Source organism: Hemicordylus capensis, chromosome 9 (genome assembly GCF_027244095.1).
Source record: "Hemicordylus capensis ecotype Gifberg chromosome 9, rHemCap1.1.pri, whole genome shotgun sequence".
In the NCBI taxonomy this organism is placed as follows: domain Eukaryota; kingdom Metazoa; phylum Chordata; class Lepidosauria; order Squamata; family Cordylidae; genus Hemicordylus; species Hemicordylus capensis.
Window position 1 is genome coordinate 17,278,375 of NC_069665.1, and position 26,140 is coordinate 17,304,514.

At 44.5% G+C, this 26,140-nt stretch overlaps 1 protein-coding gene across 5 annotated transcripts in view; it reads left to right on the plus strand.

Moving 5' to 3' along the window:
• ACD (ACD shelterin complex subunit and telomerase recruitment factor) overlaps positions 1-26,140 on the plus strand; it is a 40,517-nt gene that overhangs the window by 12,347 nt on the left and 2,030 nt on the right. For 2 of the 5 annotated variants that reach the window (XM_053270902.1, XM_053270905.1), the window contains 10 exons: positions 9,672-9,801; positions 11,230-11,354; positions 13,619-13,709; positions 17,533-17,612; positions 18,831-18,875; positions 19,931-19,965; positions 20,451-20,602; positions 20,982-21,069; positions 23,398-23,472; positions 24,049-24,126. In XM_053270902.1, the coding sequence (XP_053126877.1) occupies positions 9,672-9,801; positions 11,230-11,354; positions 13,619-13,709; positions 17,533-17,612; positions 18,831-18,875; positions 19,931-19,965; positions 20,451-20,602; positions 20,982-21,069; positions 23,398-23,472; positions 24,049-24,126 (899 nt within the window). Of the gene's footprint in view, positions 1-4,219; positions 4,661-9,671; positions 9,802-11,229; positions 11,355-13,618; positions 13,710-17,532; positions 17,613-18,830; positions 18,876-19,930; positions 19,966-20,450; positions 20,603-20,981; positions 21,070-23,397; positions 23,473-23,507; positions 23,611-24,048; positions 24,127-26,140 lie in introns of those variants that run through there. The other 3 variants (XR_008311243.1, XM_053270901.1, XM_053270904.1) reach the window with 3 other exon arrangements.

Consider the following 26,140-nt stretch of genomic DNA (forward strand, 5'->3'; position numbering starts at 1 on the left):
AGGCACTGCTCCTGGGTGTATGTGGCTGTGCGTGCCTGGTGTGCTTGTGCATGTGGAGACCCTCTGCAGAGCACTTTCCCCACCATACAACGCCCCCCCAGCCGTGTCTTCTGTATCCTAAAATACCAATCTGTATTTCCTGCTGCATCCCACAGGTGGCAATATTGTGTCAGAAATGCTTCCCTATCCTTTTAGTGCTTGCATACCTAATTAAATACACAGGAAGCGGCTTTATACTGAGTCACACCATTGGTTCATCTAGCTCAGTATCATCTACTCTGACTGGCAGCAACATTCCAGGGTTTTAGAGAGGGGGCCTTTCCCTATAGCTTCTGCATAACAAAGCATGCACTCTGTCTACGGCTGAGAGATTGCTCCCAAAACATATGAAGCTGCTTCATACCAAGCCAGACCACTAACACATCTGACTTGGTAGTGTCTGCTCTGACCAGCAGCAGCGCTCCAGGGGTCTCCAAAGGAGGTCATCTCATGATTTGCCACCTGAAAGGCATGGGCTCTAATGATGGGCTTTAGCTTCTGCAGTTGATTTAAGGTTGTTGTCTTCAATCAACCTGAAAGGAAGTGTGCTACTGGGGACGTGCTATCGCCCTCCTGATCAAAATGCTGACAGTGACTGGGTGTTGCAGAAGGAAATCAGGGAGGCATCAAAGAGAGAAAGAGCTGTAATAATGGGTTCCTTCAATTACGCACACACAGACTGGGTAAATTCACACAGGTGAATTTACGAAGAGGCCAAATTTCTAAATACGACAATGACTACTAATATTTATATACCGCTTTTCAACAAAAGCTCCCGGAGTGGTTTACATAGAAATTAATTAATTAATTTTGAAAGGGGCTCCCTGTCCCCAAAGGGCTCACAGTCTAAAAAAGAAACAAGATAGACACCGCCAGCAGCCACTGGATGGATGCTGTGTTGGGGATGGATAGGACCAGTTCTCCCCCTGCTAAATAAAGAGAATCACCATTTTAAAAAGGTGCCTTTCTGCTCAATTAACAGGGATTGCTAACAATCCTTGTTAGCAATTGTATCTGCACAGTCATTGCAAATCATTTGAATGAATGAATGAATTCATTTATTTACGGTCATCGAAAAAATAAACACTACAGCAAAGAACAATACAATAACATACCGTAAATAAAAATGTAAAAGCCAGTTTGCAGACACCCTATTTTACATGCTTCCGAACAAAAACAAGCAATCCTACCAGTAACTTCTTCATGCTTATCTCCTAAAAAATAAACAATAAAGCGTTCCTCAGACCAATCCAAATGTTTCTTTTGACAAAGTTCCTCATCAAAGACTCTTGAGAAAACTTAGCAGTCATGAGATAAGGGGACAGGTTCATGTGTGGATCGGTAACTGGTTGAAGGACAGGAAACAGAGAGTAGGAATAAATGGACAGTTTTCACAATAGAAGTATTATTTATTATTATTTTTATTTAACATATTTTTATACCGCCCAAAACTTACATCTCTGGGAAGTTTACAAAGATTAAAAAGTAGGTAGGAAGTGGGGTTCCCCAGGGATTTGTACTTGGACTGGTGATTTTTAATTTATTCATAAATGATCTAGGGGTAAGCAGCAAGATGGTAAAATTTGCAGATGACACCAAACTATTTAGGGTAGTGAAATCCAAAACAGGTTGTGAGGAGCTCCAAAAGGATCTCTCCAAACTGGGGGACAAAATGGCAAATGCAGTTCAATGTAAGCAAGTGTAAAGTGATGCATACTGGGGCACAAAATCTCAACTTTGCATATACACTGATGTGTTGTTCTGAGCTGTCAGAGACTGACCAGGAGAGGGATCTTGGGGTTGTGGTGGACAATTTGTTCAAAGTGTTGACTCCGTGTGTGGCAGCTGTGAAAAAGACCAATTCCCTGCTTGGGATCATTAGAAAGAGGTTTGAAAATAAAACTGCTTATTTCATAACGGCCTTATGAGGCCATTATACAATTCTGTGGTGCAGCCACAGTTCTGGTCACTATTCTTTAAAAAGTACATTATAGAACTGGAGAAGGTGCAGAAGAGGGCATCCGAGATGATCAGGGACCTAGAGCACGTTCCTTACGAGGTAAGGCTACAACACCTGGAGCTTTTTAGTTTAGAAAAAAAGATGACTGAGAGGGTGGCATGATAGAGGTCTATAAAATCATGCATGGTGTAGTGGATAGACTTCCTCCCCCGCCCTCATGCATATCACTTGAACCAGGGGTCATTCCATGAAACTGCCCAGGAATTTAGGGCCAACAAAAGGCCCTAAACCTAAAAAGGTTTTCACACAATGCATAATTAACCTATGGAATTTTCTTCCACAAGATGTGGTGACAGCCATCAGCCTGGATGGCTTTCAGAAGGGCTTAGATAAATTCATGGAGGACAAGTCTTATCAAATACTACTAGTCTAAGGGCTATAGGCCACCTCTAGCCTAAGAGGCAAGATGCCTCTAAATACCAGTAACAGTAGGAGAGAGGGCATGCCCTCAGGTCTTGCCTGTGGACTTCATCTGGTGGATGAAGGAGGCATCTGTTGGGCCATTATGTGAAACAGGATGCTGGACTAGATAGGCCTTGGGCCTCACCCAGCAGGGCTGTTCTTAACTTTGCTTGTTAAGGTTCAAGATCAGCTTATAGACTTATCCCAGTAGAAGATAGTCCAAAAATATTGTCACATTCCTTATGCTGCATTTCTTCAGGCAGGAAACAGATTTAATTTGTGGCTGAGATTAGCATTGCTACTTGCTACAGCCCTGGCTATTCTTAACAGAACCAAGGAACATGTTCAGGCATGTGTGTGGCCTGAAAGATGAGAGAGAGAATCCAGCCAGTGAGAGGTGGTTCTCTCCAGACTGCCTGATATCTCCCTTTGGGGCATTCAATCTTCCCCCACCCCTAGGCAACATTTCAACATGATTGCCACCAATTAACCACAGCTTCCAGGAGAAAGTCCCATTGAAGTCAGCTAGAGTGGACATACTTCTTAGTAAATGTGCTTTGGATCATACAGCTGGATTCTGTAAAATAAAAGGCACTGGGGGGAAATGTTTAACTAACAAGCAGAAGGTTGCCGGTTTGAATCCCCACTGGCACTATATCGGGCAGTAGCGATATAGGAAGATGCTGGAAGGCATCATCTCACACTGCGTGGGAGGAGGCAATGGTAAACTCCTGTATTCTACCAAAGGAAATCACAGGGCTCTGTGGCTGCCAGGAGTTGGAATCAATGACAGCACACTTTACCTTACCCAGTTCTAACTGGATTTGTGTGATCATCCTTTAGGGCTGGTGACACCCCTCCCCTAAATACTCACTCACCCCTTGAGTATTTGGACTCATTTAGCAAGGGTTCTCAAATGTGGGTCACCAGATGTTGTTGGACTAAGATTCTAAACATCAGCCACAATGGCCACCACTGTGGCTGGGGATGATGGGAGTTGTAGCCCAGTGACATCTGGCGACCCACGTTTGAAAACCCCCAACATAATTGCTTTCTGTGTCCTCCACGTGCAGACCAGGTTGGTTGCAGGGAGAGTCCACCCTCTTGTGCTGAACTCCTCTTGGCCTTTCTGGTGTGAACAGAAACTTTGCAAGCAAGAACCTAGAACTATTTATGCCAGTTTGTGAGGGGTGGGTGGATATACCAAAATGAATTTCAGTGGGCATTCTTTCCATTCATATTAGTATATCCAACTTTTCTGACAGGCCTCCTGTGCCTTCAGCAGCTGCAGACACATGCGGCATATATACTGAGGTGTTCTTACCCCTGGACTTCGGGGCCCAAGTCCAGGGCCTTCACAGCCCCTGGGGGGCAAATCTCCTTTAGTCTGCCCTGGGTGGTGTGGTTGCCCGGCAGAGCATAATGATGCTTAATTTGCAGAAGAAGGGGGCCTCCAAAGGCCTTTGGGTCCAGGCCCCAAAATTACCTAAGCCCACCTCTGCTATACAGGGAGTGGAAAGCTGCAGCCGGTGAATTTCAGCCTGCCATGCATGCCTTTAAAGCTCTGCCAGAACAAAAAAAACCCCGAGAGGCAACCGGATGATCCTCTTGCGATGCATGCCTGCAAAGAAGTGTCCGGGAAATCTTCCACCTTTTGCAAGGAGACAAGAGAGGGAAGAGCGAGTTCAAAGCTTGATCGTCTAGACGCTGCAGAGAAGCCAGTTTAGGGTGAACTCGTTTCTAAGTAAGCGCGCACAGAGAATCGCAGTCCGGGGAGGTCAGCGCCTCCATCCTCCCGAACGTGCAAGCCTCAGGATACCCTCTGCTGGTTGCACTTTCCCCGCTGCCACACAGCCTAGCCTAGAGAGGATGCCGACATCTTGCTGGGTCGGGCTCCCGGTCTAGAAAAGGCCTGAGCTGTCGTCGCTTCCTCTTCCTGCCTTGTCTCGCTGCTGCTTGGAAGCGGGGAGGCTGGATGCCCGAGCTCCGCCCGTCGCCTCCGCCCTCCGGCCCTCCCAGGTCGGATCCTGTCGTCGCACGGCTGGTGCAAGGAGGAGCCGGAGAGCAGCGGCGCGGGAATGAGGCCTCCCCGCCAGCCGGAGAAGGCACCACCAGCTGGGATCCAGCCGCCCCCATGAACCACCAACCTCGGTACCGCCTGCGGGAGCGGAGGTCGCCCGGGGACCGGCGCTCCGAGAGGTACGTTTGCAGACCCGGGCGGGCAGCAGCCCTCGGTCTGGGTAGGAGAGCGGCGAGTCTGTAACCCCCCGGGGGGGGGAGGTCGGCTTTGGCGCTTTGTTTTTGGGGTTGGTCCTCCCTCCGGCTCCGGGAAGTTCTAGCCGGCACCTGCTTGCTCGGGCAGTCCCAGCTGGGAGAGCGTCTTCTAAAGCTTTATTCTTGGTGGTTCTTTTAATTTGCCGTGTAGGATTTCAGGTGGCTGGGTTTTGTCGAGCAAACGGAGACTTTATCGGGGGCGGGATGAATGCGTAAAGCAAATAAGCAGACCTCTGCGATTGCGAGGCGCTGCAAGCGCGGCCTCTGATGCCACCCCTAGGAAATGTCGCCCCGGGCACTGACCCCTTGCTCACCTTCACCGGCGCTGCTGCGTGTTATCCCCGGGGGGTTTGCAACGATGGCTTAAAATCCACGTGCGCCTTGTGTCTCTATTGCAGCGGGATTTCCCTGCACGCGCGCACACCCTGCTAAGGAGCCGGGAGGAAAGTACTTTTCAAACTCTCTGTATTTAGCAGGAGGAGAGCAGCTGCCCCTATTCAACCCAGCCTGGCATCCTTGAACCCCTCGTGTTTCCTTTCAGGTTGTGAGCCTCTGAGAGACAGGGCATCATAATCTTACTGTTGTTTGTTTTCTGTGTAAATGGCTGTGATAACTTTTTTTGATTACAAGCCGTATATTTTAAAAAAACTAGCTTTAAGTACCTGGCATTGCTCAGGCTTATGGTGCGAGTTTCTGTTTGTTATTGTATCCGTATCTGTTTTGTGGCTATGCCTGTTGTATATCCGTCTTTCTGTGAGAGGTGGTTGTCGGGGTTCCCTATGTTACTCATAGGGTCACTTTGCCAAGTTTGGTGCAAGTTTCTTTTTGTTATTGCTTCCCTATCTGTTCTGTGGCTATACCTGTTATATATCTGCCTGTCCGTGCGAGGTGGTTGTCGGGGTTCCCAGGTACCCTGTGTTACTCCTAGGGTCATGTGCCAAGTTTGATGCCGATAGCTTAAAGGGCGCGGGAATGCATAGGGAACAGACATTCAATTTTTATATATATGTATATATAAGATAATTTCTTTTCAGATAATATAGCTGCTCATCTAAAAGCATATGTGGACACACAGCTAAAAGGTGAGGGAGATTAGTGGGATGCATATCTTCTCCTTTGTTGTTCCTCTTGGCCTCCACTCCACCAAATCTCTCCAGAAAATAAGATAGTTTTCAGATTCTCCTGTTCAATTTAGCCCTATTGAGACACCATGTTTATGTGTACAGGGTGACTGTACATGTATAAATGGACTGTTTCTGTAAGGATTTAAAAAAATAATTTAAAAAAGTGAACCGATATACAGACCACTGTATGGCGAAGCTCTTCAGGGAGGCTGTTCCAAAGCCGAGGGGCCACCACCAGAAAGGCCCTGTCTCTAGTCCCCGCCAACCGAATCTGTGTTAGTGGCAGGGCCTGAGATGATGAGCGGAGGGCCCTGGTAGGTAGGATGTGTGTTTCTTTATGTGTATTGAACATAATGGGCCTGTTTAGACAATGCTTTTCCAGCACATGTGTTTAAAAGGCAAACACACCGAGTGTGCCTGTTCGGATGTGTTCCACAGATGTCCTCCCAGCACTCTTCTTTATCATGTGTGGGGTCTCAATGGCCCAGACTGCCCCCTACATGCGTTCTTCCAAGTAATAGTTTAAGTGCAGAGTGGCAGTATGGACAAACTGTCCCCTCATTCAATAAACACACACCCGGAGGACGTTGGGATGTCTGCAAAAGATGTTGGGAAAAGTGTGCTCTTGTTGCATCTCCTTCTTAACCATGTGGACTGGAAATTTAACACTTTTGAAAGCCCCATCCATACTGGGACGTGTGTGAGAATCCTGCTGCTTTGCTCTTCACTCTTACAGCACGTGTCTGCAGAGACAAATGCTGTGCTCATGGAGAGATCCTTCCTGTGATGTGGAACAACTGGGGTGCCCTGGTGCTCTCATCACTGGGAGGACCTGTCCATGAGTACAGCATGTTTCTGCAGACAAATGCATGTGTGAGGGCAGATGTTCATGTATGTCACATCAGGTAGAGAGCTTTCAGCCACATTTTTTTTTTGTGGGGGGATCCTGTATGCAGGTACACCATCCCCAGATTGCATAATGTCTGAAAAGTGCTCATGTTTCAATTTGTCTTGGATTAATGAAAAATTGTGTGTGTGTGTGTGTGTGTGTGTGTGTGTGTGTGTGTGTGTGTGTGTTATGGTGAGTGCCTAGGACACACAGTTAAATTCTGTTATCAGCATTTGCAAGTGTGCGTGCTGTTGCTCAACTTGTATTTAGGTAATTTTATAGAAGTATCCAAAATTGTAATTTTTTGCCAATGTTGAACAAGTCGGATGTCCCATTTATGTGGGCTAGGAGGAGCTACCAAAGGCAACAGCAACAAAAAGCTGTTGCCATGATCAGGACTGTTGTAGGTAGGGGTGTGCATGAACCATGGTTCGAACCGTGGTTTGCCAAAAGGAGAGCCACCTAATGGCGCATCGGGAAATGACTTGATTAGCAAGCCAGAGGTTGCTGGTTCAAATCCCTGCTGGAATGTTTCCCAGACTATGGGAAACACCTATATCTGGCAGCAGCGATATAGGAAGATGCTGAAAGGCATCATCTCATACTGCGCGGGAGATGGCAATGGTAAACCCCTCCTGTATTCTACCAAAGACAGCCACGGGGCTCTGAGGTCTCCAGGAGTCGACACAGACTTGACGGCACACTTTATGGTTATCTTTTGCCAAAAGTTGTTTCCACAAAAGGGGGGAAGTTTCAAAATGTATTCAAAGGTATTTGGAGGCAGAGAGAGCCCTTATAGTATCCTCTTCCAGAGTGGCATACATTGGGAGAGGCGGAAGGAAGGTTTGATTCTGTGGTTTTCTTTTCTCCGCTCCGAGTATAATATGCTGTGCTATTGCTGCTGTAACTATTTGGTTTTGCTGGATCTCAGATTGCCAAGGCAGAACTTGAGTGTCTGCCTTCCTTGAGTTGTGGTTTGTTTTGTTTGTGAGATAGTGTTGTGGTGAGAAGTGGACAGTGGCAGCTGTGAGTATATGTGTGTAATAATTCTTGGTGATTGCTGTGATGAGCTCCAGTCTGGCCTTGAGACTAACTTGTGCTGCACTCACTGTTCTGCTCTGCTCTGCAATCTGCATTTCAAGGCAAACTCTGTTAAAATGTGACTGAAATTACTCTAGTTGAGCTTATGGCTCTGCTTGCTGCTAAGGGTGCTGCTGTGGCAGCTGTTGTAATGTTAGGAAGCAAAGTCCCTCCCTATCTTGGCATCTCCAAGATAGGGCTGAGAAAGATTCCTGCCTGCAACCTTGGAGAAGCTGCTGCCAGTCTGTGCAGACAAAATTGCGCTGGATGCACCAATGGTGTGATTCAGTATATGGCAGCTTCCTATTACCCTAGGAAGTAAGGAGTCATAATTTTGGGTGAGAGAGCAACTTGTGCCAATGATGTTACTGCAGTGCAGGCACTGTGCCTGGCAGTGGATTCTGGGTCAGTGATCCCTTTTTGGCCATTTTTGGACTGTGCTTGAAATGTGTGACCCGAGTTGGGAGGGACAGATTCCCTTTTACTGTGTGCTTCTGCAGTGTTTTTCAAGGCAGGGTTGCAAACTCATTGCAAATTGCAATGCAAAACTTGTATTCAGGACGGCACTCTGGGAGTGCAGCTTGTTTCGGCCATAGGGAACAATGGGGAAGCTCGAAACTCCCCATGGGTAGCTCCTAGGGACACCAAAGTGTGTTGGGTGGTAGGGCATGATGGATACTACCTACCACCCAACCCACAAAAGAAATGGGCTAGTGGGCAATTTTAAACAAAATTTTAACATCCCCCCCCCAAAAAAAACCCCATAGATAGTGTAAGTAGCACTCATCATGCTCTTATCGCCCAACCGACTTTGGTTTCCCTAGGAGCTACCCATGGGGAATGAGCCACCTAATGGCACAGCAAGCCAGAGGTTGCCAGTTCGAATCCCGACTGGTATGTTTCCCAGACTATGGGAAACACCTATACCGAGCAGCAGTGATATAGGAAGATGCTGAAAGGCATCATCTCATATTGTGCAGGAGATGGCAATGGTAAACCCCTCCTGTATTCTACCAAATACAACCACAGGACTCTGTGGTCTCCAGGAGTCGCTGACTTGACTGCACACTTCACCCATGGGGAATGACGGGGTAAATGCAGATGAGGTACGATTAGAGCCTCTTGCACTTTAGGCAAGCTGTTTCCCTGCTGTGCCACCACAGCTGATAATCAATATATAAACCGCTTTGGGAACTTTTGTTGAAAGGAGGTATATAAATATTCATTATATTAGTACTTCAAACATCTGAGATGCAGAACTTGGATTTTGATTTTCCGCAAGGTGTGCAATCTGTTGATATATTTATAATTTTGTCGATTAGTGGCCTGATAGTAAAGATGATGTTTTAGTTAAAAAGGATGAGCTGTTTCGGAAACACCTTTTGCTTAGTGACTTAGTTTCTGTCTTCTTTCAAACATTAATATTTTGTAAATTAATACTTCGATTAAACGTATTAAAATTTTAGTACTCTTAAAATTAATACTTAAAGCCAGATTAAAATTAATCAAAAACAGTATAACAATCATAAAAACTAATACATTTAATTTTAAGATAAAAAACTGATAAAATGGCAGCACGGTAAAAACATCTTAAGCCACCAACAGATTAAAAACTTGCTGAAGCAAATGTGTCTTTACCTGGTGGCAATAGGTCATGGGGGTGGAGCGGAACCCCCTTGGGGAGGGAACTCAAAGGCGGAGGTTGACCAAATATTCAAACTAAGCATGTTACAGAATTAGCTCAAAAACAGCATATTCTTTTTCAGCCCTGTCTTTTCTCAGCAAGCTTTAGTAGTCTTCCAACCTTACTAACATACACTTTCTCCACCTGCCTGCTCCCCAGTTTAGACAGTGAGGACAGCCAGACGAACAGGGATGGGCCCTGCTACTTGGAGCCTTGGATTGTGAATCTTTTGCTGGAGTACAAAGAGTCTGAAGTCAGAGAAGATGGGCAACTGGGACACATCCTGAAGGTATGTGACTTTCTGAGCTGTGTTGGATCAAGAACTCAGTTGAGCAAAGGATCCCTTCTGTGTCCAGCAAGATGATCCTTTGACGTGGGCATAATTGATTCTGCTTCTGCTACTGGTGGGGAGGGACAAGGAACTTATGCCCTAACCGTTGAGCTTGGAGGTAACTTTCTACTTTAGCATGAAGTCTTTTATGTGTCTTATCACTTGGGCTGCAGTGTTTAGTCAAATCTTCAGTTAAAATACATCGCTTGATTAACCAGGCAGCAGATCTTTAAATGTATTTTTAATGCAGTTATTTATAAAAGCTTCAGGTGAGATGCACCATCTTAGGAGAGGCATTTCCTCGGGTGAAAGAGAAAAGGAAAGGCCTCCTACAGCAACTTATGAGTGCATTATCTAAAAACAAAGCTTATGCTTACTGCAACTCATGAGTGCATTATCTAAAAACAAGGGAAGCATGCTCTTTCCCCCCTTTTTAGAATTGTTGGGTTTTTTTCTTATGCAAATGTATGCAGGTATTAACTGATTAATTGACTAAAACTACCATGATTAATAAACTAAAGCCCTTTCCAGACATTATGTTGTACCTGTGTTCAGATGAGGGAACATGTTCGTATGTGAATGACTGTACCTGTATTCATTTTAAAAGTGAACCTGGGTATGGGCCCCTCAAAGGTATGGGAAGGAGCCAGCATAGCATAGAAGTTAGAGTGTTGGACTAGAACCGGAAAGACCCACGTTCAAATCCAGTCATGAAACTCACTGGGTGACTCTACGCCAGTCATGTATTGCTCAGCCTCACCTACCTCACAGAGTTGTTGTGAGGGTAAAAATAAGCACGTAATCTTCTACATGCTTATTTGTAATCCCTCTGAGCTCCTTGGAGGAAGAGCGGGATATAAATGTAAAAAATAAATAAATGGTACACATACAGTAGAGGTGGGCAAACTTCGACCCTCCAGCTGTTGTTGAACTACGGCTCCTCCTGCCACAATAAAGTTTGCCCACCCTGTTTAACATAACATTTGAATAACTGTACCTGCACACAGATCTGTGTATCCTATGAGTGTTTAACATAATGTGTGAGTGGGGCTCATTATTTAATTAGTCCTAATATGACAAACAGTCTTTTCTGTTGGCCTTTCCTGCCTCATTTCTCCTTGCTGTGGCTCAGTGTGGAGCAGAACCAGACTGTGTGGTTTTCTGTGCATGCCAGGAAGTGGAGATGAGAGTTGGTACTCGCAGGCATGAGAGACACAGATCTGAGATGCAAAGGGAGTGTCCTCTACATCCACTCCAAATTCAAGGATGTCTCTCTTTCCTTAAAAAACGAATGGGAAACTCTGGACCAGTTTGGTCCCTGTTCCTTTCTTGTGTTGGAAGTACCTGACCTTATTTCCTGCCTTCTTCCCCTAAATTTGCAATTAGGTTTTGAATGATGCAAGAGCTCTACATCATGATGGGGAGTGTCCAGCAGCTGTTCTGCGTGTGGCAGATGGACGCTACTATATCCAAGTGGTTATTACAGCCACAGCGGCTCGGATGACAAAAAGGTAAGCGTAAGGTTTGCTTTGAGTTTTTCGTTGGCCTGGAAATGGTTCTGGGAACTGTAACTTGAAGATCTGAAAGTTAAGTTTGATGAAATTGGTGTCTGGCTGTTCACCCACTGTGGAGCACCTGGTATTGTGTTACAATACACAACAGTGATATACAAAAGCTTTCTCCTGTCCTTGGTATATACAATGAAGCTCAGATTAAGACTACTGTTTATACATACCTCTGACTAAGCCTCATTGACTCTAGTAAGACTTGCTTCCAAAAATATTAGGAAGATCGTCTTCTGAGAATAACAGTTATACCTCTCTGTATTAAATCCTTTCTTAAGACAACCTTTTTATATATAGCGCATTTTGTGGTTTTATTACGAATTCTCTTTGTTTTCATGACTTGCCTGCTGCACTACCAAGTTGTGATTCTTCAACTTACCAGTGGGTTGGATCGTACCTGATCCCACAGAGGCCCTGTTCATTTTGATTTGTCCACTGTGTGTGTGGTATATTCTATAACTTTTTAAGCTGCCATCTTCCCACTATTTTGGTTCTAAAACGGAATACTGCTAAAATTGCTAGGAGAGGGGAAATGTTTGACTTAACAAGCAGAAGGTTGATGGTTCAAATCCCCACTGGTATATTTCCCAGACTATGGGAAACACCTATAGCAGGCAGCAGCGATATAGGATGATGTTGAAAGGTATCATCTCATACTGCATGGAGGAGGCAATGGTAAACCCCTCCTGTATTCCACAAAAGACAACCACAGGGCTCTGTGGGAGCCAGGAGTCGAAATTGACTTGACTAGGTAGGGCTATGAAAGACCCTCACCTGCAGAACCATTGCCAGTCAGTGTATACCAGGGGTTCCTGATCTTGGGGTCCTAGATATTGTTGACCTTGTCTTGGAATGATGGGAGTTGTAGTCCAAAAACATCTGCGGATTCAAGATTGGGAACCCCTGGTGTAAATAATATTGAGGAAGCTTGACCAGTCATTTGATTCAGTATAATGCAGCTTCATGTACTCATATGTGGTATATCTCTGTACATACAAGAGATGCTGCAAGCATGCAATGTGATAGCATGTAATCAGCATGGCAGAAAAGTAAAAACAGTCTAGGGGTTAGAAGTGTCTTAGAAGAACAGTTCAGCAAAGAAAACTAACATTCGTCTGAAACAGGCAAGCCAACTGATCCTGAACTGTTTGTGGGTAGCAGGAGTGAGGATTCAAAGGAGGCACTCTGTGAAAGATACGAGTAAGAATATGGGAAGAGAAATGTCAGTGTCTCAACCTTGAACTGCTGACTGCAGTCAACCTAGAGTTCAAAATATGCTCTCTAGCTATAGAACTGGTAACAGTTTGAGAATCTCTGTCCTCTCCCCTCTCTTGCCCTCTTTTATTTTTTAGCAACTTGTTAGCCTACTTTATTGTGGAGAAAACATGGTTTTGTATAAACTGTTCAAAAAAGCCAGACGGTCAGGTTCAGTAACCGCATATTGAACTTCTGTGGACTGGTTGTGTGAATTAGCTCTTGTGAGTACAAACCATTGAGAATATGAACGGAGCTCATTGCTCTCTCTCTCTTGCTGGCACTCACTGGGCACATGTGGCCAATTCAAACGACTAGTTTGTCACTTGCAGGTTAAAGCACAATTCTAAAAGGCAGTTGTGTGAATTGCTAGATATTCCCTTCTATCTCACTCTTTGTAGTCTCTTCAAGGATGAGAGAGGGCGCTCTTACCTCTCCCACCACATTTCCCCCACTGGCGCTGCCCTCTAAAATGGTCCAGTGGGGCACCAGCGTACCTCATTGCTGCTCCAGTGCGTCCTTGGACCAGAAGTTGCTGCTGTGCATGCACACATCACGATGTGTGTGTACACATTGCGATGTGTGCATACACATCGCGATATGTGCACATGCAGCAGCAACTTCTGGTCACTTGCGGTCCGAGGAGGCACCGGGGCGGCAATGTGGTACGCTGGTGTCCCATGGGACCGTTTTAGAAGGCAGCACCAGTGGGGGAAATGTGGTGGGAGGGGTAAGAGCACCCTCCCCCATCCTTAAAGAGACCCCACCGCCTTCGAACCAGCCACTGGTCTTTCGAACCGGTTCCGTGTGCATCTCTAATTTTAATTTTTCTGAACAAAATCCTGCACTCTCAGAAAATGTCAGCTCTGGCTATAAGAGAGGCTGCACATGTTTGATGTACTTATATACATTGGAACCCTTTTTTACCCATACACTTGTCCCCCTCTCTCTCTTAGCTCTCTACCACAATCTGGATTTTCTAGTACCCTTGGCCAGTTCATCATCCTGCAGAACTATAGGGTGTGTTTTAAAGAAGCAGCTAAAGTGGTAAGGCACACAATGTTCTTGATATATCAGGGGGTGGGCTTTTGAGAGCATGTGCAGATATGCATACTGTTTTCTACTGCTCCAATCATGTGCCTTGGTAATTTTTGGTTTTGGGAAGTTCTGCTACTCATTAATGGATTTTGCCACTGAAATAAAAGAAAGCTGGACCTTGAGGATAGGTTGGGAGACTGGACAGCCAAGTTGGTTAGCAAATATTCTAGAGTATTTCTGGGCAGGAATCCAAGCAGCCTTTTACAGTTTATGAAACTGTCTCTTCTAGTTCTTGTGTGGAAATGGTTCTCAACAGTTCCATGTTACTAAGATTGTTCTAGGGCTGGGTTGCTGTGGCCTAAGAAGTGTGTGCTGTTAGTCCAGGAGTGGGTAAACTTGGCCCTCCAACTGTTGTTGAACCATAACTCCTGATGAAAGTTCAACGCAGCTGGAGGGCCAGGTTTGCCCACCCCTGGACTAGTTTGTGTTGGGGTTATGCAGGGAACCGGTGGTTCCGCTGGTTTGAAGGTGGCGGGGGTCTCCCTTTAAGAGCAGGGGGAGAGTGCACCTATCCTTCCCGCCACTTTCCCCCTGCCAGCGTCGGTATTTTGAGCAGCCCATCGGGGCGCCCCATTGCCCTCCTCATCTGGATATGGCTGGAAGTTGCTGACATGCCTGTGTGCACCGGTATGGGTGCGCGGGCGCATCAACAATTTGCAGTCATATCCGGAAGAGGAGGGCGATGGGGCGGCAGGGAGGTACACTGCCGCCCCAATGGGCTGCTCAAAATACCGACGCTGGCAGGGGGAAAGTGGCGGGAAGGGTAAGTGTACCCTCCCCCTGCTCTTAAAGGAAGACCCCTGCCACCTTCGATCCACCCCGCCGTGGTTCCATGCACATCCCTATTTTATGTCTGCATGAATTTGCATGGGCTTTGTTCTACTAAAAAAAACCCATGCCTCTGTTTCAAATTTTTATTTTATTAAACTGTTAGTATAAAATAGAAAACCCACCTAATGGCAGAGCAGGGGAATGACTTGACTAGCAAGCCAGAAGTTGCTGGTTCGAATCCTCGCTGCTATGTTTCCCAGGGAAACACCTATGTCGGGCAGCAGCGATATAAGAGGATGCTGAAAGGCATCATCTAATACTGTGTGGGAGATGGCAATAGTAAATCCCTCCTGTATTCTGCCAAAGGCAACCACAGGGCTCTGTGGTCTCCAGGAGTCGACTGGACGGCACACTTTACCTTTTATAAAACAGAAAAGAAGATCAGAAAGATGAATGAATACTTCTCATTTATATTTATTATTATTTATTATATTTATATAGACCACCCCATCCAAGGGCTATGGGCGGTGTACAACCACTTTAAAAAGACCTTAAAATATATATATATATTAAAATCTTCACGTCTCAATTGCTTCACCTTTTGTTTTGAGTAGTTTGAAATTGGGCGGTTCAGTCTCCTTCCCTGACTAGAGTGTCACCCTCCTCTCACATGTTCTGGCCTTTCCTTCCTGAAGAGCCTTCAAAATAGTTGCCACGCCACTTTGATGTCCAGCTCTCTTGGTCAACAAGGTGACTTGATCTGCTGAAATCTGGCTTGGGGTAAGCCAGTCAGAGGCGCACCGAGGTCAATTTGGAGCCTGGACCTAAAGGCCTTTGGAGGCCCCCCACCGCCCCCGCTGCTGCTTTTTAAATAATAATAAATTATTATTTTTGAATTTAAAAAAATCAAGCACCATTTTTTAAACACGTAGATTCTTGAGGGCACAAACTACACCACCCAGGACAGACTAAAGAGGATTTGTTTTTTTTGGGGGGGGGGCCTGGGGGTGTGGAGGCCCCGGACTCCGGTTCGGGGCCTCCTGAACCAGATAAGAGCGCCTCTGCAGCCAGTAAGAGTTCGGAGGATGAGGTTTCCTCCCCTTTTTTCCTTTTGTTACACAAATAGAGTGTCTCTCCTATATAAGGCCATAAGGACCAGGCCTGTGATGGGAAAGAGGAAATCTTTGGGCGTGGCTTTAGGCGCTCTGGTTTCCTCCCCAGTCCTTCACATCTCTAGTCCTAGTCTGACCAGAGATGTGAAAGCCTGTGTGTGTGTGTGTGTGTGTGTGTGGGACACACACACCCAAAAAACCCCTTCCCACCGGGGGGGGGGAGTTTTTGTCCGGGGAGGGGGGCTGTGTTTCCAGGCTGTCACTTCTCTAACTAGAACCCAGGAAGGGGAGTGGGGGGGGGGGAGAGAGCTGGAAGTCCCCACACAATTCCTCACACAAATTGGCGGGAAAACTGGTGGCCGCTTCCTGCTTTTGTGTCTGGTCTCTGTGGTATTTTGGGTGCTCGGGTTTCTCCTAGCAGTTTCCCGAGGAGGATCACGGTCAGTGTTTGGGGCTCGGATGTGTTGGCTGCTCTGCACAGGGAATGTTTTCTAGCCCAGCGTTGTCTCTTTCTCCGAGCTCAGGAGTCGGCTAGGCCTCTGAGGGCCAAACGGGACCTGCTGTGGGTGTTCTGTGACTAGGACGCCACCCCTAAGCATTCCCCCCCCTCCATACACTGTGGCCTGAAGGCCATTGTGACTGTGGATGATGGGGGTTGTAGTCCCACCATCTCTAGGGACTCGCCCAGAGCCGTGGTATGGGGTCTGCCAAACCCAGATTTGGATAGCTGTTCAGTCAGAGGCCACTAGACGGTTTGGGGCGAGTAATAACCTACTTCACAGGGGTGTTTGGAATTTAAACAGCGCTTGGCGGAAAGGCAGAATGCAAATGTATCTTATTAATGAAATAATGAGATGAAAGTGTGGTGTAGTAGCTGTGGTGATGGACTTTGACCCAGGAGGTTCAAACCCTTCCTCGGATGTGACCCTGACTAGGTGACCTTGGTCTAGTCACACACACACACACACACACACACACACTCTCTCTCTCTCTCTCATCCTAACCTACCTCACAGGGTTGTTGTGAGAATAAGCGGGGAGGAAGAACCACGTATATCATTATGAGTTCCTTGAAGGAAGGGATGGGGTATAAATAAAATAAATAAAACACTTTAAAAAGAATTTTATTGGTACTCTAAACAACCTTTATCATCTGTATTCTTTATGAAAAGTCAGCATTTGAGGGGGGAAGCTACCTTTTTTAAAAAAATGGCTCTTGCCTCTCAGCAACGGTCATGTGAATTAGCCTTGCTTGTCCTGGTTGGACAAAGCATACTTGTTGCAATTTGCTGATTTTATATGGGACACCTTTTAGGCTTCAGCAGAGGAAACTGCTGAGGCAAGGTTCTGTAAATATGGGAAAGTCAGGAGGTATTTTGGTGTTTGTCCAAAAGCTTAAGTTCTTAAAGGAAGAGTCTAGGCTTAAATGTATGTTGTTAAGATTATTTATATGCAGATTTTCAACCAAAAAAGGTTCTTAGCAAAAAGAATGAGAAAATAGTTCCCTGCCAGAGGGGCTCAAAAAAGAAGACACTGGCAATGGCCATTAGAAGAATGCTGTCCTGGGATGAATGCATTAGTCTGGTATTCCTGTTAAGTATGAGTGTCACACTTTAAAAGGTGCCTCTTTGCCCAGCTGTCAGGGTTGAAATGTGTCATCCCTAATATACTGAGACTGGTTAATGGAGTGAAAGCCACTTCCTTCCCCTGCTCTATCCCTGCTGCTTTGTATTTTTTGAGAAAGGGAGAGAATTCCAGAGTCTGGTGGTTTCTGCTCTTGATTTAAGAAGCTGTTTCGTTTGCACCCAACTCGGGGATAAGGTTTTATTATTTGAGACTGAGCCTCAACTGGGCAGAACTTAGTTAATTGTGCTTTTCTTTCACTTTCAGGACGACTGTGAATTCTACCTTGTCCTTGATCGTTTCCGTGTGATGCCCATGAAGAGGCAAGAAATGAGGCAGCGGGATTGGTGAGGCGTACAACTTCTCTGTTAGGGGATCAGGGCATGTGTGGAAGAACAAAGAAAGAGGACTTTAGCAAAAACATTTGTGAATTTGCATCATAGTTCAATTAAATTTGGAAAAGAAATGGAGCAAAGTCCTAGAAGCAATCCTCCCCCCCCGAGCTGTTCCCAGACAGATTGCTTTTTCTAATCTCATATTTAGTGCTGTGTCTGGATGTCCAAATAGGAAATGTGGGAAGGATGCCAGTAAAGCTTGGTGCATGTGAGTCAGTGTGCCTGAAGACAGTTCTTAAGAGAATTGTAAGTCTCTTTCCATTCTGTATGCACTATTCCTTATTCCACCTGTCAAAGAAGTTTGACATTATAGCTTGCAAACTTGTTTATTAGAAATGAAGGTTGGATGCACCAAGAGCAGTGATCCCTTTTTCAAACCAACCTTCTGAAAATGTGTGTGGCTGTCTCAAGCCTGATTGCCTTGGGTGGGACTAGAACATCCCAAGTCGCAGGGAAAATAAAACCTCCTGCATCTCATCACTGACTGGACAGGATCAGGGATGGTTTACAATGAAATTGGGAGTTTCATCTCAATGATATTGTTCTAAAGAAACTATGTGCAGACATGGTCTGGAACATATTGCATACATAAAAGTATGTGAGATGTTCAAAAACATGTTTGCAGATTGTTCCCTAAGACACCTAGTTTTGAATTGCACACCCAATAGTTTCAAAGTCTTTAGGCACACAAATTGTTTGACTGAACTAGGTGGGGAAACTGGCATGATTTGTTGTAGTTGCATATTTTTGTGGGGGTGGTTTGGATTCTCTCCCCCCACCACACACTTTTAAGGTGCGGGACTGTGAATTGGCCAAGGAGAGAGGGAATAAGAGCTTTGTACGGAATGCACACTTCCTATCTCCCTACTCAGCTTTGTTTTTAGTTGCTATTGGAAAATGTCTATATAATTTCAGTTTTTTCAAGCTACAGATTGGTTGTGATTTTTAAAATATCCTCCAGGATTTAATGGTGGTGAGATTTATTATACTCAGAGAGTGAGAATCTAATGAAGTTCATGGTGGATTGCATTCCATTCCATTGTTTATTTTTCTGTTTGGAAAACTTGTCTGATGAAGTACTGGTTGGCCCTGTTCTGTTACTGGAGACTTTTAACTAGCACAAGAAGCTGGGAATGTTAAGATCTCCCCACCCTCCTCTCTTTTTAATAGCAATCGGGAACCATCAGTGCTTCAGAAGATAAGGGAACTCTGGCAGTAAGTACATGGCCCAACAATTGCTCTGTCCAACTTGAAATGTGGATGGCTGATCAAAGGGAAAACTAAGTAGCATGTGGGAAATGGGTTACCATGAGATAAAAGCCTGTAGGCTACTGTGTAGAATCTGGATCAGGAAGACCCAGGTGCAAATCCCAGATCAGTCACTCAGCCTAATGAGTTTCTCAGCATTGTTGTGAGGATAAAATGGAATAACCCTCCAATGTGATCTTATTAAAGGAAGGGTAGAAGACAGACATTATTGAAACCGATAGGTAATTACACTTAAAGCTATGTATAGACAACATATTTTACTAAACACTGCATATGGACAATAAGCATTGAGTTGTTTTTGCTTAAAGTAAACGTAAGGCTCCTGCTGGATCAGACCAAAGGCCCATTTAGTCCAGGAACCTGTTCCCCACAGTACCCATCTTCTGTTGTGCTTTCCAGCAATTTATATTCAAATGCATACTGTCTCTGAACCTTGTGGGTAGCATATAACTATTAGTAGTCATTAATATATTCATAAAGGACAGTCTGATTTTCTTTTTAAAGCCATCTAAGATAGTGACCATCATCACATCTTGTAGCAACTCCATAAACTATGCACTGTGTAAAGAAGGAACATTACACACACACTCCTTTCTTTCCCCCATCATTTTCAAGTGGCAGATTTTGCAGAGGAACAGTGTTCCTTGTGATGCTGGTCCAGATATTGCAAGGAACATTATAAGGAAATTAGGACTTCCTTAACCGAGTTTCTTGTAGTCAAATTTGAAGTGGAACCCAAATGTGGGTTACTACTTGGGATGAAGTATGTATCGCACCCGCCATTTCTAGGATGACTTGGCATATATTCTGGGACAAACAGCTAGTACAGGGACATCCTAATAATCCTATCCTTGAGTGGTGCAGCTTGGTGTGGAATGAAATCAGGAAAGAACAAAATAGAGGTGTGTGGAGGAGCTTTAGGAATTCATATGTAAAAGGGAGGAGGTCCAAAGATTTTGCAAGTGCTTACCTCTGGTTTCTGTTTTGTTTGCATGTTTCAGGAGAAGCTTTGCCCTGCAGCCCTCTTATAACTCAGGTATGGTGTGGTGAGAAGAAGAGACTTGTGACAATTCATGGGAGGAGCTGTTTGCTATAAAATGAATTCCTGTGACTCTCCAGAGAAAGTTGTATCATGCAGCAAGTGCCCTCTCTAGGATAAACATAGAAATGATTGGTGCTTGGGGTAAAGAAGAATTTCTTCTCCACTTCATGTTCCATATTCCCCTGTGGATCATTTAAAGCAAAGGGTTGACATTTCTGTCCCACTTGTTTATAGCAAATTTTCCTTCTGATTACCTTTTCCCTTATGACACTTTCCCCCACCTTGTTTGTTATTCCCAGGTCAGTATAGTTGCATGGAGCCTGATGCAAGGGTATTTCTAGATTTAAAAAATTTTACTAGCATTTTTACTAGTCTAAGATTGATGACGTCTGTTTCTTATCCACTTAGCCTTACGGTGGAATGTTATGGCACTCTTGTTTCTAAGGTTACACTATTTACTGTATCAATTTTCTGTTAAGGATCATCTGTTTCTGAAGTACTGAGAGAGATAAAGGAGGACCAACTCAGTACCTTGAAAGAAAATGTTGAAGCTTGCCTCCACTTATTGAATTCCGAGCAGCTGGCTGAATATCCAGATACCAAATGGCAGGTGGAACGCAGGCAAGATAAGGTCAGTCTTCACATATGTTCTGGGCCCTGGTTGTGACCATCTCAACTGAAATAATTAGGACTGGGGAGAAGGGACATGTGGTCCTCTGGTCAGAGGAAAGATGATAGAATAAACCATATAAAGCTCAAAAGTGGTGAATGTCCTTTAAACTGGATGCTGAATCTTTCTGTGGATCTGAAGAGAGGTGGAAAGCAGTGGATCTGAGAGAGGTTCAGAATGCCAATAATTGGCTATTTGCTTTTTTAGGGCTTGTTCTTGTTTATTGGAGAGTTGAGGAATCTGTAAAGAGCTCTGGGGTTATTGGGGCACAGACTGGGAGCATGTAAATTGAATGCTTGGTATATAGGGAGCAAAAAATAATTAAACATTCTCATTTCAGATGCGCCAAGACACCTTTACAGTCCCAGCCAAATTTCTGGTCATTGGTGCAGAAAATGAGGCAGCACTTTGCAGGTCTTACCCACCAAGTAAGTGCTAAGGATAAATAAGCACGAGGAAGGCTAGTTATGGTTGGATAATGGATTGCTAGCGATCTTTGTTTTGAGGCAGTATTGTTTGTTTTGGAATATCCCGGCTCTGTATAACACAATAGCTGATTTCCATAGATGTAATGGCAAATTTGTTTGGAATGGCCAAACCCAGGTGTTTCTGAAGTCAATTGGGCTGAGATTTTGTGGCCAGAGAATTTTGTGGCTACAAATCAGCAGCTACTCTTGTTTCCCCTGATGTATGTGGTATACGGCCTTTGAGATAGGAAGCAGCACATACGCTGATGGGATCTGAGCTGTCGGTCACTGACCAGGAGAGAGATCTTGGGGTCATAGTGGACAGCTCATTGAAATTGTCAACTCAGTGTGTGGCAGCTGTGAAAAAGGCTAATTCCATGCTAGGGATCATTAGGAACGGTATTGAAAATTAAAATGGTAATATTTTAATACCCTTGTACAAATCTATGGTACAGCAACATCTGGAGTACTGCTAACAGTTTTGGACACTGTATCTTAAGGAGGACATTGTAGAACTGGAAAAAGTGCAGAAGAGGGCAACCAAGATGATCAGGGGCCTGGAGCACCTTTTTTATGAGGCTAGGCTACAGCATCTGGGGCTCTTTGCATTTGAAAAGAGGCAACTAAGGAGAGATGTGGAGGTGTATAAAATTGTGCATGGAGTGGAGAAGTGGACAGAGAGAAATATTTCTCCCTCTCTCACAACACTAGAACCAGGGGTCATCCCATGAAACTGAAGGTCGGGAAATAAGGGCTGACAAGAGAAAGTATTTTATCACACAGCACATAATTAATCTATGGAATTCTTTGCCATGGGATGTGGGGATGGCCACCAGCTTGGATGGCTTTAAAAGAGGTTTGGCCAAATTCATGGTGGACAGGTCTATCAATGGTTACTAGTCTGGTGGCTATAGGCGTCCTCCAGCCGCAGAGGCAGGATGCCCCTCAATACCAGTTGCAGGGAACAACAGCAGGAGAGAGGGCATGCCCTCACCTCTTGCCTGTGGGCTCCCCAAAGGCATATGGTGAGCAGGCCACTGTGTGAAACAGGCCTTGGGCCTGATCCAGCCCCAAATTGCTTTTGCCATGTAACACATGTATAGCCATGCATTAGTCTGGATGCTAGCCAGTGCCTATGTATTTTATTTGTCCAGTGGAGTCATAAGTTGTTGAATGCAGCTTGTACTCTTCCCATTCTCATGGATAGATTTTCTGTGCTTTAGAATTGGGAGGTGATGAACTGACTTGGTCCAAAGTGACCAAGTCACCCAAGATAAGCTTGGGCTTATTGTAGTCTTAATTCAGCTACCAGTTCTTGATACCCATTATGAAAGCTGTGTGAACTACTGCAGAACACCAGTTTTTCTGTGCAGTATCTCCAAGTTAATGTTTTAATGTTAATTGTTGGATTAATATTAATGTGCTTCAGAAGGTATGTGCTTTCCTTTCTGTCAGTGATTTATCTTGATGGCTAGTAAACCATTGTGTTATTGGGTGTTTGTATTTTTGTCTGATTTAAACAAAATGTGCAGAGAGACTAATAACTGAAAAACTTTGAACACTGAATGTAGTAGTCCTTTCTCCAATATTGTACACTGGAAAAAGTAGTCATCTGTCCAAGATTGTGCACTGGGCTGAATTTACATATAACTTGCATTAAGTGCAGGAAGGAATATCCAAAAATTCTGATTCAGTTACTGATGTATTTTGCATGTTTCAGATACTATAATATTTAATGGTTTTGTAAAAAATATGCCTTATTAGAGATGGTCTCTTGCCTGTGGTAATATACAGTATAATATCAACTTGAGAATTTGCTCAAGGCTACAGTAATTTTGCGGGAGGGGAGTGGTAATGTGCCCGATGCAGTTCCCCTTGGGATTCTCCATTGAGAGAGTGATATTTATTTATTTATTTATTCATTCAGTTTCTATACCTTCCTTCCAAATATGGCTCAGGGTGGTTTATACAGAGAAATAATACATAAATAAGATGGATCCCTGTCCCCAAAGGGCTCACAATCTAAAAAGAAACATAAGATAGACACCAGCAACAGTCAGTAGAGGTACTGTGTTGGGGGTGAATAGGGCCAGTTACTCTCCCCCTGCTAAATAAAGAGAATCACCACATTAAAAGGTGCCTTTTTGCCAAGTTAGCAGGGGTCTCCAAGATTGCGCACTGAAAAAAGTAGTCATCTGTCCAAGATTGTGCACTGGGCTGAATTTACATATAACTTGCACGAAGTGCAGGATACTGAAAGTCAAACTATTCCTTTTGTATCTTTTACAGAGCCTTCTGAAGCTGTTTGCAATACTGGTGAAATTAGTCAAGAAGATGACCGTAGTACCATATCCTTTTTCAGTGGTATGTAACAATAACTCTCTTTTGTGGTCTGGCAGGTAGACCCACGTCTGGTTTTTTGGTTGGGGCAACTGTGATCTCCTTCCTGGAAACACAGGGAGAGACTTCTGCTTGGTTTTCATCCAGCTTCCCTGTTTGCAAGTGAGTTCTCGTTGGAGGCAGAAACCACATGTAGTTGTTGGGAAGACAGGGGCTGCTTCTCTCAAGACAAAACTCACATTGGTCAATATTTCTGTAATAATGACAGAAACTATATGTGATGCCTAGTTGAGAAAGGCCATGAAAGTAGCCCCAATCTGTGCCTGACCTTAGTAGAACTCTGTAGGATTCTGAAACTTCGGTAGTAATAGTTCTCAGTTGCTGGGGCCGAGGACACCTCTGGGGTATCCTTCCCGTAAGCTCCAAGGCAGGGCAGATGATTGGCTAGCATAGAAAAGCTATGCCTACTTGGAGCTGAGGGGGATAACCCCTCCCAGTTCTTTTCTGTCCTTGAAAGCTCCAGGCAGCCTTTGGGATTTTGCGTCTTTCTGAGGCTTATCTGTAGAGAGACTGTTGATTATGTGCTCTTATTTTTGGCAGCGGAATCTGAAAGTCTAGATGGCTCTTTGGAAAACCCTTGGGATGTATTTCCAGGAATTAGTCTGACCTCCTCCAGCGGTGAGTGTGTTTGCATTGTACTTCTGCAGCCTTTGGAGAGAGCTGCTTTTCTTTGTTTTATGTATTTGTACCAGAAGGTTATTTCCCTTGGTCTTGCTAGTGAGGATGGGATATCATTAGAACTGGGTAGAGTTTTCAGCATAAGGGAAAGTTAGACCACTACTGAATTCATCAAATGCAAATGATATCCTTCTGATTTAGTAAGTCTTGGGGAGTTGTTTTGGGGTAGTTTTCATGGTTGCCACAAGTAGCATGATTTTGGTTGCAAGAATTAACCACTTAATGATTCTGCTACCTTGTTTGTTTTGGAAATAATGATGGGCACATCTAGGTCCCAGCGGTCAGTGGGGCCTACTGTACCTAGATTTGTGAAAATGGTTCTCTCTCCTATTTTCTTAAAAAGTGTTTACTTAATCCATAGTGAAGCAAAAAAAAAAAGTGTCCCCATTAATGCAGAACATCCTCTATGGGTTTGTGCTAGACCATGTAGCAGCTGAAATAATCTCACTTAGCATTGGGAAGCATGACAAAAACAAAACAACTCAGATATTTGCAGATGAGTTTTACATGTTTGTTGGAAGGCTGTGTCTAAATTAGAAGTACTATAGGAACCTGGCATCCCAGAGGCTCAGTCTGAGGTACAGGCTTTTCCAGTTCTAAACCCCATCTCTTCCCACACTCTCTCCATTATGCACTTCAGCCACCTTCTCCTTTCCAAGGAGAGGCGTGGACAAAGGGCCCTTTACTTCTTCCTCTCTAACATGAATAATAATGTTCAGGGTTAGGGTGTTCTCTCTATTATGCACCTCAGCGGATCACTTGTGTATGAGGTGCCTGAGAGAGTGAAGGTTCCACCAAAGCCTTTTATTGCTGTTCCTGTTGAGGGGCCATTTGCCTGTTTCCTGGGAGATCTGTGATTGGATTTCCCCACTGGGGTATGAGAGAGAGGAGGCTCTTGTTCTGATCAGAGCAGCAGTGCTGGGGAAGGGGTGTTCATTTTCTCAGTCCAAATCCCCTTACAAGTGGCTATTAGCCCTGCTGACACACAAAACCAAGTAAAAATGCCTATGTTTTGGGGAGATGCATTTTAGAACAGAAAAATAGTGGTGGGGGTGGGGCAGGGGCAGGGCCTTTAAGGCACCTCCCTCAGTTCTCTCTTGATATAACTGGAGCCTTCCATGTCTGCTCTATATGCCTTTAAAAATAATTAAGTTGAGCTAATCCAATTCCACATTACATTTGTTTTTGGCCCTTTGCTTGCAAAGGAGAAAATAAGTATTTTTAGTGGCTGACATCAAGACTAAATTACTTGTGAGTAGTATGATTGAATAAGCCCTGCTAACTTGGCAAAGAGACACCTTTTAACGTGGTGATTCTCTTTATTTAGCAGGGGGAGAGTAACTGGCCCTATTCACTCCCAACATAGTACCTTCAGTGACTGTTGCTGGTGTCTGTCTTACGTTTCTTTTAGATTGTGAGCCCTTGGGGGACAGGGATCCATCTTATTTATTTATTATTTCTCTGTGTAAACCACCCTGAGCCATTTTTGGAAGGGCAGTATAGAAATTGAATTAATAATAATAATAATAATAATAATAATAATAATAATAATAATAATGTAGTTTGGATGTCAGCCAGTGTTACTGGCCCTTCATTCCTTTCCTCAAATAAAAATATGGTGCCCTTTAAAAAAAAAAAAAGTTTCTGACTGAATCCCTTTGGAAAGATGAGCTCTGAACTTTAAATTTTGGCTATCCTCTGCTGAGTCCTAGTTTTGAACCATTTGGCATCTTGCTGCTCCATCCCTCTTGGATATAGTTCACTTGCCCCACTGCTCACCTTGCCCTACTTGAGGAGGAAATAGGGGGAAACTACTCACATGCTTGCTCTTCTTAGGGTCTATGGAAGAGCCAGTATTCTCATGTGATTCTGAGGTGGTCTTTTGTTTTGTTTTTGGACATGTATTCTTCTCATATCTCTGATACACTAGCTTCAAAAGAGCTTGCTGCTGATA